The following is a 13,889-nucleotide window of genomic DNA, read 5'->3' on the forward strand; positions in this document are numbered from 1 at the left end:
GAAAACACCAATCGTCTCTCAGATCCATTTGAACGTCAGAAAACTTTTACATTGACCATTAGATTGAGATAAATGCAATAGAGAAAGAGTGGGAAAGAGAAGGATTAAGCAAAATGGAAATATTTCTTTCGCTTTTCTTAATCCTCTTTTTAATAGAACCCCTCAAACCATTAATATAGTTACGTATTTTTTTGTAGCATTTTTATTATTGAATATTGAATAACAAGTAGAGTGTGGATGTTTATGTAATTTTAGATTGTTGTAAATATAATTGAACATATAGAATGTCAATAGAAATGTTTCATCTATTAAATCTTATAAGCAATCTACTTCGAATATTTTATATATTTTTATAGAATTTTGCATTTTTCATTTCTAAAAATGTATAAATATCCGCAATCTAATAACAAGTTAGAACTGAAACAGAGTACAAAATGTAATTATTTGTTAGGGACTTTATATAAAACTATCGTGTTAAACAGGCAACTTTAAAAAAGTTAAAAATTTAATAATTTGGGAAATAAATATAAACTGACAGTAGCTATTGCTCAATGATTTTTATATTGAAGATGCTACAGTTACACAAACATATGACTGCTCAAATATGGCATATACAATTTGCACCTAAATTTTTAAGGAAACTTAACATCTAAGAGTGAGGAAGTTCAGTGTATCTGTGTTTCATGGACTTCTTTACTCTTTCTCTTACAAGTAACATTACTTAGTTCATAAAAATTATATTACTACCTATCACGCTTAAAATCAAATTTTCCACAGCAGAAAATATTTGATTTTTCATAGCATCACAATGAAATGATATTTTCTTTACTAATTAAAAAATAAATCTTGAATTAAAAAATAAACTTATATTCTATAGAAGAAATAAAAATTATATTTTATAGTAAACGAAATCAAATAATATTTATTATTTCCTATATAGCCTGCTTCTTTTTTCCCTACTCCAATCGTCTCCTGCGAAATAATATACGATAAAGATGACATATACATATGATGTTACATCCTGCTTATGTTATAATAAAAATATGAGAATCTCTGTTTCCTTACATAATGAGAATCTCATATAACAGGATAATTAACAACTTATTTCGGGTATATACCAAAAAACAATGAGAATGGAGTCTGTCAATTAGTTTTATTTAATTATCTCTTTCATCATAGTCGATAAATCAAGTAATGTATTTAACGTGCATTTAAACAAATACAGAAAGTAGGAGAAGGTCTCAAGGACTCGTAAAATGCAATTAGGCGGGTATTAAATTCGCTGAACAAAACTGCAGCGGCGCATACGTTTGTACAAAAACTATGACTAATTTAATACAAATATAAATATAAATATAATTTATATATATATATCTATATTTATATTTGTACTTATCATTTATATTTATATAATATTTATATATGTATAATATGTATACACCATGTAGAAGCAATGTCTTCAGGAATTCTGAATTAGCTGCCTAAAAATCAGCCAATAATTGAATTCTTTTCAATATCATTGATCATTATCAGCTATCTGTAGAAATGAAGAGGCAATCGCTTAAGAATAGTAGATAATATACGTTTTAACTACTTTAGGAATGCCATGAACTGCTTTAAAGCATTTAGTCTAATACATAGTTTCTCAATTTTATTACTCGAATGTATTATTTTAAGTAAACATCTCAGTAGCATATTTTATGCATCTGACCTACATTTTTTACTTACATTGATACTGATAATTAAAATAATACTTTTAGTTAAATAAAGTATTTGTACATCTTTTTATACATAATTTTCTCATCATAGCTTGTTGATATTATATCAATTAAACTTTTGTAAAGTTTCACTTAAAATAATACTTTCAAAGCATCAATGAAATTATTCATAATATTTTTAAAACATTTAATAATTTTCAATTTAAAAATAAATAAATATTAAATAAATTTAATGTTGTAAGTGCATTTTATGCACGAATTACTTTATGCAATATCTAGAAACTTTATTTATTCATTTCTTGATCTCATGAAATCGTTGAGTTATAGTATAAAAATCGGCAGTGTGTGCATTATTACCCTCTATTGTATTTTTTAATGTGTGTCATAAAAAAGCAATTATTATAAATAGATCACACGATCTCACAATTAGTATAAAATGTTTCATGTCCTACCAACATTTACTAGTTACTTCATTTTTTGTCAAATTAACATTTATTTTAGTTAAACACCTGCATCATGATATTAACCTACAGCTTTTATCTTCTTACGTTAATTATTGTTGTAAAAACAATTGTTTAAATAAAATAGTACGCTTCTTATTTTAAATTCTTTTAGAATATCCGTGATTTTCTGGTCAATTCATAACTTTAGTGTAAAAGATCAAGCCTAAAACTTAAATAATTAATCATAAATATGAAAACTTACTGAATCTTGATTAATCTTTGGAAGATTTAAAAATGTTCTGTGTTCAAATATATAGGACAGCACAAATGATTATATTTGTAAAAATAACTTCATGTAAACACATTTCTAGTAATTAATGAAATATCTAAACGTTATAAGCCAACTAAGTAGCAAATTAAAAATTTGCATTTAAATGCAATAAAAATAAATGCCACATTTATACGTATGTAAATGTATTAAGAGCTTGTGCCACCTTTGATTATTCATATATATGACTTAAAATCAGTTTGTTCTCTTGAAATATAATAATATACAATAATAATAAAGAGTAAAAGTAAATAATAATAAATTGATAAATTTGCAGCACCGCAAAACAGTTTCCCTAAGTACACTGCTTAAACTGATATATGTATACCTACTATATATACCTACAGTAGTTAACAAGTCTGCAGGCTACAATAATGTAGCCCCAATATTTAGTTGATTAACCTAGGTTTTAAGTGTGTTTCAAAATCTTGTATATATCCTACCACATTTCTTTTCTTGTAATGATCGAGCGTAACTGGATTTGAATATTTATAACGAATCATATAGTTAAAAATAAAATACATTAGAATCATGATAATGTAATTGAATTCATTGCAATTAATTTATGATTTACTTGCGAAACTGATTTGTACAGAGACAGCAATTTGTACTCCTTAAAGAATGTAAAATAAGGAGTATTTTATTAGTAATAACGTCATACCGAACAAACCTTACATACATTTATGTATGAGAATTCTACGTCCATTTACACATATAAATCGAAAAACCTTTAAAATTTTAATCCAAGTAAGAAGTATGTACTATTTACTTGAATGTACCAAAAATGACTGATATGTTAACAATGACTTAACATAAGTTTTAAAGTAGATCACAGACTTTAAAATACTTAAAATTTTAAAAATAAGCCATATATGTATATGAACTCTTATGATTCATAAAGAATCTGGAATTATCATATATAAATGTACATGTGTACATGCATATACAGGATAATTCATACAATCGAATACAAGATACAACTTATTGTTAGCTCAATCGCATGATCCACCTTGTGTTGAGGACTGCTACATACAATTCTATGCACAAGTCTCAGTACATATCAGTATAATACTTAAATTTGGAGTAAACCTGAACACTTTTTATCGACAAGATTCTACTACGACGATTACTTTGATTTGATACATGTGGATACTTTGCACCCCACATGTTTTTGTGCACCATATAACAATAGTGAGTTACATACATCACTATATTAGTACGGATAATAAATATAAAATGTTAATTGGCATACAGTGCATATGATTCTGTATTTAAACTGTATAATCTTGAAATTTAATTGGCAGTCAAATGTTTATGTTGATTTTGTTCTCAGTCTTATGAGAACTATTTTTCAAGTTCAAATAATGGAAGATGTAAGTTTTTTCATACAAACTATCGTAAACTCTTATAGAAATTGTACCATAATATAGTCAAAGATATAATTATGCTTCATCATCAAAACAACATGACTCAATAATATTTTTCTTTGACGTTAGTGGAAGAATTATTTTACTCTGGAAAAAGGATACAGAAGTTTACTTCTTTGTATCATACTAATCTCAAAATGTCTAACAGCTCCAACAGTTATGAAGGTCCCAATCTAACATGCTATCGTTTTAGCAAAGGACGGAAGTGGAAAAGGAAATATACTAGCTGGAATGTACATATATCGGTAGCAATGAAGTTTCCAGAGAAAGCGAATCAGTCTTTATGCTATATGAATATAAAATACAAGTGACGTGAAATGTGCATTAAGAATTAGACTACACCGATGTATTCTGCAGTCTTTTTATTATAAGGCATAAGTCCATACTTCCATACATACTTATTTATTAAGTGCAATTCTCTTTTAGCATAACTTTTCTCGTCTATCTATCCTTGTTAAGTTTATCATCCTACAATTTTCTTTTCTTTTCCTTATATAAATTTTATTTAAAAGTGCAAGTTCAAAAATCTGTAATAGAAAACGTTTGTGTGTAACATTAGTATTATTCAGAATAATGTACTAAAAAAAATTGTTCTTTAAATATGCTGAATAAAAATACTTTAGAGAAATATAAAAATCGCAAAAATTGTGCAACATTCAGGTGTCTCTGGAAACTCCATAGAAAGCTCATAATATTTTGATAGAAAAATAAGAAGCTTTGTCCTATAAAGAGAGAAAGAAGGAATGAAGAAACTGATAAAAATCAAAATTATGGCGTGGAATACTATCCACTACGTTAACTTATACAATTATAACAGGATATTATTATTATTATTTGTGTAATGTAATTTATGTTGTAAGCCAACACAATGGAACGTGGTTTAACATTCGTCCAACACCGAACATTCTTTCCTCTTAATACGATCATTGCAATGTATCAAGCTAAAATTTATCGATTTCATATATGACGTTTGTCTATTTAATCTTGCGAACTGTATGCGTTCATGGTCTACAATATTATACGTCATAGCGTAAGATATCTATGTTTTCGTCATCGACTTTTGTTGCTAAAGTTGTGTTCTTCGTGGTAGTACTAGTAAATAAAAAAAGAAAGAAAGAACAAAGAAAAATGAGAACAGACGCAAACAAAGGTAGCGATGATTATGAATTCAAGCCTTGACGTTTTTCTTCCTCGAGCATAGCATCAAGTTCGTCAGTAAGGTTTGCAAGCATATTCCCAATATCGTTCAATACATCCGCTGGTTCACTGCCACCGGTGTGATGGCTTATTCCATGACCTGACAAGTTGTTACCAGCATTACCACTTGCGTATTCTTGTGCGCGTGCAGCTCTTTGTTTTATTGTTCCGGCATTTTCATTTGCAAACGGTAGTGAATCGGATTCTGTACTGGAACTTGACTGAAAAAATACAGTTAATATTAATATACAACCTACTACTAGTGTTAAGCTTGAGAAATGTTTATGCTCAATTTAACAGCCAAGGTACATATATCCGAAAATTTGGATTATTTGGAAGAATTATTGGAAAATAAGTTGTCTGAAAGTCAGATGTATTTTATCTTGTGTTTATATACTTTGTTTCTCAGATATCCAATATCAATAGACTTTATCAAGTTACGTTTATGAAACATATAAAATTTGAGCAAATAATTTCATGAATATCCACAGTAACAATATTATATTATCATTGTATGAAATATAAATGAAATAAAACTACCTTAAAACTGGCATCAGAACCATTACGGTGCTGCAGAGCAAGAGAAGCTATTAATTCATGTTCTTCGTTAACATTGACACTGACACTACCCCAAGAACGAGACATAGAAGAGGGTGGTCGATTTATTTGTGGAGGAGTCGATGGCACTGGCGCAGGTGCTGGTGGCGGTGGAGAAGGATGATGGATCAAATGATGATGTTGATGATGATGTATGTGATGTTCCTCGCAAGAGGCAGTTGGAACTGGTCCGCTGCAATCTATCACAACATCGCCAACTCCCGATCCTCCGACCCCTACTCCAGAACCGCTATTGTCTCTAGAGCTTTGACGCCTTGGAGGAGACGGAGGGCAACGTTTCGGAAGATGTGGACTACTCTCGAGTCCGTAAGTTAATTGATATTTGTTATCGAAGTCTCTTGGTAGTGACTTAAATTGGCCTGGAGTTGCAGTGACCTATAATGAAAAACCAACATGATCATATTTGTGAATAATAATATAAGCTGCAATTATGCGATTCCTTGTGTCTTTAAGGCTTCTTTCGCTTATCTTTATGTATAAATAATCATTGAACTGCGGGTATTTACGCAAATTCACGTTTTTATGAATATCCCTTAACTGGTATCACTCTTAATTTGATTATATTAGAAACTCTTTGTACATTTAAAATTATATTACCTTAGCTACAGGTCGTGGACGAACAAGACAATGTCTAGGTCGCGGAAGAGTTCCGCCACCTGCATCCACTACGGAAGTATCATTTGTAGGAGTCACATCACCGTCTTCGAAACTGCGTGGACGCCATTCAATTGGCTGTGGATGCGTGGATGGTGCTGGTGACGGAGGATACCCAAGAGGTGCGTCTTCCAAGCTTTCTAATGATTTTCCTCGTGAACCAGACCGACCAACAATGTTATAATCGGCTGGTAAAGCAGCGTACATACTTCTCCACGCAGCTCCAGATGTAGTATCACTTCCGCCTCTCTGAAAAGACCTCAGAACAGGAGAGGAACAATCCTCATCAGGAGATGGCAAGTCAGGACCTCCTCGTTGAATAACTACGTCCTGAAAATATAGTTAAGGCGAACCAAATATAAAGACATAATAATAGATAGGAAGGAAAGAATTATAAACATTGAGGGTACATAGCATTTGCTAAAGAAAATAAACATCTAACAGTCGACTCGTGTGCCAAGACTAGTATTTTTGGAGTTATGGGTCATAAATGTTATCACGACTCACATATATTAAAGAAGTTGTAGGGTAGAGCAAAGTACATGTTATATCATCATCATCAGAATGAAAACACAGAAGACAATTAGACGTTATATTTTAGCAATTAATAAGATATTATTAAAATATTTCTTTACCTGTGTTTGTCCAGGATGCGGCGGTAGCCGAGCAAGATCGAGCGGCTGTATACGTTTTCCAGCACGAATATCCTTAACTCTCTTAATTGCCAATAATAATTTTTTCTGATGGCCAAGACGTACAATACCAATGTCTTCAAGATCTTCCCAAGTGAGAGTCGTCACATCTTCAACTGAACGCATACCCTGTTGATGAAGAGCACCAAGATATTCTTCGAGTCGCAGAAGCCTGAGCCACTCTTCTAACGAACCAGGAATATGTTCTGGCAAGCCATCTCCTATGTTTAAATTATCTATTTCCGCCTTCAAGCGTTTCCGATGATTAGGCTGCTTAATTCCTGTAAGTCCATAGGGTCTTAAATATAGGGTCTTCTAATCATAGACATAGATAAATTAATTGGTAAGTATAAAACATAAATGAATGTTTAGAATTTATATAATTAACAAAACCATAAATTTTGTAATATCTCAGTGCATCATTGTGACTCATGTACATATCACAATGCAGATCTCTTAAAGTAGTATTATTCAAAATTTTATTTTAAATTTATTTAAAGAAATATTAAAAAATTATTTTAAAAACTTGGAAAATAGTAATCTTAAAAGAAATAAAAGTTCAGATTTATTTTTATCATGCCTACTTTTTAAAAATATACGGAATTCAGATATGAAAATATTAAACATTAAATTTCTTTTTATTTGTCGAATACGTTTAAATCTCAATCCTCAATTTCTAATACTCGTTTCAGGTATATAATTGAATTGATTATATCGAATATAGATTTACCTATCCCTGTTAAATCTTCTGGCGTCATACGCGTTATAGTAGCTAGATCATAACCAGCGGAAGCAAACAATGGAAAGTATTCCTCGAATTGGAGTTCAGTCAACCAAGCGTGAACGACGTCGAGATCAGCCGGTCTGTCCGGATGGCTGCCAAGTGAGCTTATAGAACACCTGGGAGATGAAGCAAGAGCACCAGGTCCTCTAGGGCCCAAATGATATCCGGAGGCTCTTCCAGAATCCAATGAAGCGGTAGAATGCCTGGAACCCGAACCTGATCCTGAACTACCTGGGCTATCTCTTCCAGGACTTTGAGTCATATCGATTCCTAGAAAAAATATATAAAAATTATTTTCTCCTTTCAATTAAACAAAATATTAGTATCAGTTATATCAGCCATATAATAATTTACAACAGTATTGAAGATTTAATTCTTTAACTAAATTAATACCGTACATTTCTTTCCTTTGGGAACTTACATAAATTTACAGTAGCCTCAAATTATCAAGTACTAATTATTAATTTTCTATTCAATAAATTGTAATCATTTCTATATATGTATTTCTGTGCTGATCAAAATTCTATAAATTCACGTATTTGGTAACAATTCCATGTTTCATCCTCTTCAATGGTAATGTGTAATATCCAAGATAATATACATTTCATGATTCAAAATTTATCTATCATCACCTTACAGTCTGATCGAAAAACACATATAAATTATTATTTATATGATAATTATAAATAAAGATGAGGAAACCACTTTACGTTTAACGTAAACACAGCGGAGATATAGTCTGATAGAAGGGGTGGATAAAGGATGATAAAGGAAATAACATTATCGCGAGCGTGTAGCGATATTATCGAATTTGGTAAGACAGTAATTCGATAAGGATCGCACCTTGATCCTCGGCGTGGGCATATTTGCCGACGACTGGTGGAAAGGCAAAGCCAGGGTGGGTAAAAATAGGCCCCGGACTCTTTCCAGATGGCACACCGTAAGAACCCTCGTCCGTTGTTCCGCCTGGTCCACTTCCGGGCAGGAAACAGCTATCTTCGCTGCTCGCATATCCAGCGGAACCAAACGAGGAGCCAGAATGTCGAAATACATCGGGTACAGCCGGTGGTGCCACTTTCTTCGCCTGGGTCACAGCTTTGGACGGCCGGTTCATGCCGCCAACTGCAAAAAAAGCAAAAACATCGAAGCTTAACTATGGTGAATTACGAGCGCAAATAAAAATCTAAAAATATCGCGAGGTAAATACATTTTCGTTTATTCTCTTGATTCAAAATGATATTTGATATGCGTCATGAGAAACGTATCTGACAGACGCTGTCCCAAATCATAAGAATCAATAATGTTTCTTAAGACTATAAACTCGTAACTTATATGTTATGTGTTAATAAATCCATCTTTTTTCATTTCTTGGCATTTATAATCGAACTTAACGCTTTGACAACCGGCTTTGATTCGGATCAAATATGGTTTTTGCTACGTTTGTAACTTTGAATATTTAGGAGATGGTAGTTCGATGTTCGAAAATTGTCAATAGCTTGGAATATGTGGCAAATAGAAAGGTGGGAGTAATCATTTTAAAGGAACGAACAGATGCGTATATCGTGCGCTAGTAGTTAAGTGCGTGCGTGGCGCTAGTATCGCGTTATGGTAAAGATGGTAGTGCAGATCTTACGAATGATTTCTTTTCGAGTTGCAATTCTTGAAACTTACACCTCAGAGAAAGCGTTTCGATGTAGGTTACTCGAGCAAGAAGATAAGCTTCGCAACATGGTCTCGTTCGATCGAGAACGCATTCAGAAATTTCTGTTGCGCTTTTAATCGAGACGTGTATTATAGATAACACTTTATAAATTAACATGTAACTTTTGGTCAATTATCTTCGAAGAGATTGTAGATCTTCGTTTAACGACTATGTTAAATATATTAAGAGGGTTAAATAAGAAAGGAATGTGATTTGGAGAGAACTTCATATCCTATAAGCATAAGAAAATAGAAGGAAATTTGTGAAATCGTAGGTATATTATAAATGTTTGTAATCTCTTCCACGATACGAATACAATCAAGTTATAAATATTTTTCCTATCTTCGTACAGTAGAATATAGAAAATCACAAGAATATGAAGGCTTCCTTTAATAATTAACAGAATTCCAGATTTTGAAATTTCCGGGATCAAGAATTACTCGTTACACTTCTGTGTGGAAAGTTTTTGTAGGTATTCCGCATATTATAACGTTTTTAAATATTTCAAGTTTCAAGTTTGCTCTGATTTAGCCTTTGGTTAGGTAGCAGAGATTTATTGCTCGATTTAAATATATCTACGTGTTACAAGGTATAATTTCCACGCCTCGGCAAACGAACAGAACTCCGAGATTTATTGAAGATAATTTATAGAATTTCAGACTAATAAATTTGCGAAATTCGAAAGCGATAAAGGAAATGCCATCGTGCTGCAACGCTGATAGAAAAAGCAGGCGCGGCAAAGATTTCGTTAATGTTAATAGCCAGCTACAATTAAATTAAAGGAAAAATATTCAACATAGATAAATGTTTATCGATATACTTGCTGTTAATAGAGCTACATTTTTCATTTAGAAACATTAAATGTGCGCGGTAAAATCCATCGATACTTATATATTGTAAAAATCGATATTCTAATGGAAACTATCTCGAACGTACTTTCCTTCTAGTTAGTTTCACCTAAAGTAAAAACTTAATTTGACTAATCGATGTACTTTTTTATAGTTATATTAGCCACATCCATATTCATGAAATTGTACGTGTAAAATATCAGAAGTTGAAATGCTTTTTAGGTTTAATGAGCCTGCCGGACTTTGCATTTAAATGATCGATGAATGACTAGGAAATGTATGAATGTAGGAAAACGTCTTAATCAGCCCGGGGCAAAATTACAAAACCTTTGATGCTGTAGGAGTAACAGGTATCGAGAGCCACGAACAGAGGCGTTCTACATTAAGTACATACAATTAAAGTAGGCCAAGACATACTAAGGTATGTAGAGCAGTGGTCTGGAGTAAGCACAGAGATTATTTTATCAGCGAGATTGTTGGTGTCAAAGCAAACGGGACGTTACGTGAAGCGCCAGATGCACCTATTATCGTTTCCTTTGAAAGTTGCTTCTTGGTACTATGATAGTACGTTCGATATCAAAATTAATAGGAAGACATGGATGTTCAAGCGAGAAAACGTTCATTTTTTTCTCGCGTTGAAAATTACATGCTCGGTATTTTTTTCGTGCTAAATCGTTAGATTGAGAATCCTTATGCAACGCTAACTTGCAATGCAAGTAGAGAACTAGAATGTAAATGGAGATTTGTTTCATCTGCTAATAATAAGAATTCCAACTAAGCTACCACAGTTTGGATATTTTATATGTTTCTGTAAACTTATGTGCATTAGAAATTCTCACATTGACAACTGTACAGTCAATATCTTTCTGGTACTGAATCACTAGATTATTAGTTTTTAAGCAAACGTATACTTTTATAGCGCAAATAGAGAAGTAGAGTATAAATGGAGATTCGTTCTATCTACTGATAATAAAAATTATAACGGGTACTGCAGTTTCAATATTTTATATGTTTCTGTAAACCCATGTACATTAAGAGTTCTCACATTGAGAATTGTACATTCGGTATCTTCTTGGAATTAAATTATTAGATTGTGAATTTTTGTGCAAACCTATAATTGTAGAACTCAAATAGAGAAGTAGAATATAGATGGAGATCTGTTTCATCTATTGATAATAAAAATTATAATGGGTACTGCAGTTTCAATATTTTATATGTTTCTGTAAACCTGTGTACATTAAGAATTCTCACATTGAGAATTGTACATTCAGTATCTTCTTGGAATTAAATTATTAGATTGTGAATTTTTGTGCAAACCTATACTTGTAGAACTCAAATAGAGAAATAGAATATAAATGGTGATTTGTTTCGTCTACTGACAGTAAGAATTATAACAGGTATTACAGTTTGGATATTTCATATGTTTTTGGATATTATATGCATTCTGTGCAGCTCTGTATCTTTAAATTTGTTACGAATGCATACAAATTTATGGTATATCGATAATTATATATTTAATCCTTTCGCTACCATGCGTCACGCATACGTGACACATTCTAAAAGCCTCTTGGATTATCTACTTATCATTTTTTATTATTATGTATGTCATAATATGTAACACGTGGAAAGTTTGTAACCTGAGCTGTGAACAGCGAACCTTTCCTTAAGCGGTGATACCGAAAGAATTAAATAAAAAAGTGATACAAAAATAATACTATACATCGCTAATTATATTTTATTTTATTCCCAAAATATTTAAGATATCTACAGGATTATTTTTTGTATCGCTTTGGCTTCTTTTTTATACTCGCTTGCTGCTTCTATTCGTTCTTTCTCCAGCGATTATCTTAAAGTGAACCTTTATGATAGTATCATACTCTGAGTAACGTTTCAATTTATCAGGCCTATATAACTTCTCTGCTTTCATTCCCTTTGATGCAATAGAACCATTCACGTTAGTCCACTAATTGTTTAAAAAGCACTGTATACGTATACTCTCTTCCTCATCAATGATCGTATGAGAATTTTCAATTAATTATATATATACATAATTATTATGTTTGTACATAAAATTTTTATTCAGTTAAAAAATTTTCTCTCCATAAAGTATATGGCATACATAGTATTTTAGAAACTCGTGATCCTGATAGATAATGTAAACATCTTCTATTACACTATTACTTGATTTTCCTTTTATAGAATCTTTTATGAGAAAGTCCATATCCTTACCACATTGATTCTTGATCTAATCTGCAACTTTCAATCTTTCATAGATGTATCATACCTTTGTGTTACTGTAAACTAGAATTTCTATCGCACGTTATTAATAATAATAATAATAATAATAATAATGATGATGATGATGATGAATCCAGGACGAGTGTTAGAAAAGATACAGAAAATTCGTGCAGAGATCGTGATGTTCGCTATAAAATTCACCGCCTTGTTTGTCAAATAATATCAAAAGCCTTGGGCAAAGATTCAGGAATACGGCAAGAGATTAACGTCCCTTGCGTCTACTACTTCTCGTATCTAAACGATGGGAAAAATAAATAAAAATCCCGGAGATACACACGTGTACTGAAAGTTGAATGAAGAATGCCGGAACACTTTGAAGACTGCAGCGAACATAGCATAGAAACGACCATTAATGCGATGCTAAACAACCGGATGCATGTCGAAGATACTCAAAGATGCAGCAAAGGCGACAACAAATAACATATAATCATCAAGCCGATCGTAAAATCAATCTATCCGGCGTATTTTGTCTGCTGGTATGGTCGACGATCATCGAAACTAGAAAGCTAAGCCTGTGCAGAAATAAAATGAATATCGATGTTAAACGCCTGGTATATTTTATTACGTATAACATTTATACACGATATAAACAACGGTAAGAAGATGAATTATAGATGTATGGATACTTATCGTTAGATATCACAGAGTACCAAAAGAAGATATTTCATTAGTTGTATTTAAATACATTTATACGTTCGTCATGTTGCATTGTGTAAAACATCGAAAGCTTTAATGAACGATACATTCTTTACGTTTAGTGAATAAGCGAATGTATGTACGAGTAAAGTGTATAAATGTAGAAAAACATTCTAATCAGTCGGAAAGAAAATTACGAAAAGAAATTGTAATACGATATATTTTTTACTTTTCTTATTTGTCTTTTACTCTGTAAAAGAGGCTAACTATACAAACAAATTGTAAATTATTTCAAGGAGAAAAAATCAAGAAGTTTTTCTTACAAAAAACAATACTGTTCCTATAATTTGTATCGTGAGGAAATGAGATGCTGTTGGTGAAAGAAACGGTACATATTAAAGGCAAGACATTCTAAAGTTGGACTATAAGGCAATGTTGAGGCACCATAAATTACAGCAAGAACTACGTCGAGCGAATTGCAACACAGACTACTCTTTGTACTGACTGTTGCTGGCCCAAGGAAAATGGGGATCAATTCTGGAAC

At 31.9% G+C, this 13,889-nt stretch overlaps 1 protein-coding gene across 3 annotated transcripts in view; it reads right to left on the reverse strand.

Moving 5' to 3' along the window:
- Positions 1 to 542: 542 nt before the first annotated feature.
- Positions 543 to 13,889, reverse strand: part of LOC132907346 (caskin-1) — a 51,908-nt gene continuing 38,561 nt past the window's right edge. For all 3 annotated transcript variants that reach the window (XM_060960358.1, XM_060960359.1, XM_060960357.1), the window contains 6 exons: positions 8,705 to 8,983; positions 7,808 to 8,131; positions 7,021 to 7,358; positions 6,329 to 6,715; positions 5,654 to 6,106; positions 543 to 5,334 (listed from right to left, as the gene is read on the reverse strand). In XM_060960358.1, the coding sequence (XP_060816341.1) occupies positions 5,077 to 5,334; positions 5,654 to 6,106; positions 6,329 to 6,715; positions 7,021 to 7,358; positions 7,808 to 8,131; positions 8,705 to 8,983 (2,039 nt within the window). In that variant the 3' untranslated portion in view covers positions 543 to 5,076. The remainder of the gene's footprint in view (positions 5,335 to 5,653; positions 6,107 to 6,328; positions 6,716 to 7,020; positions 7,359 to 7,807; positions 8,132 to 8,704; positions 8,984 to 13,889) is intronic.

Source organism: Bombus pascuorum, chromosome 5 (assembly GCF_905332965.1).
Source record: "Bombus pascuorum chromosome 5, iyBomPasc1.1, whole genome shotgun sequence".
In the NCBI taxonomy this organism is placed as follows: Eukaryota; Metazoa; Arthropoda; class Insecta; order Hymenoptera; family Apidae; genus Bombus; species Bombus pascuorum.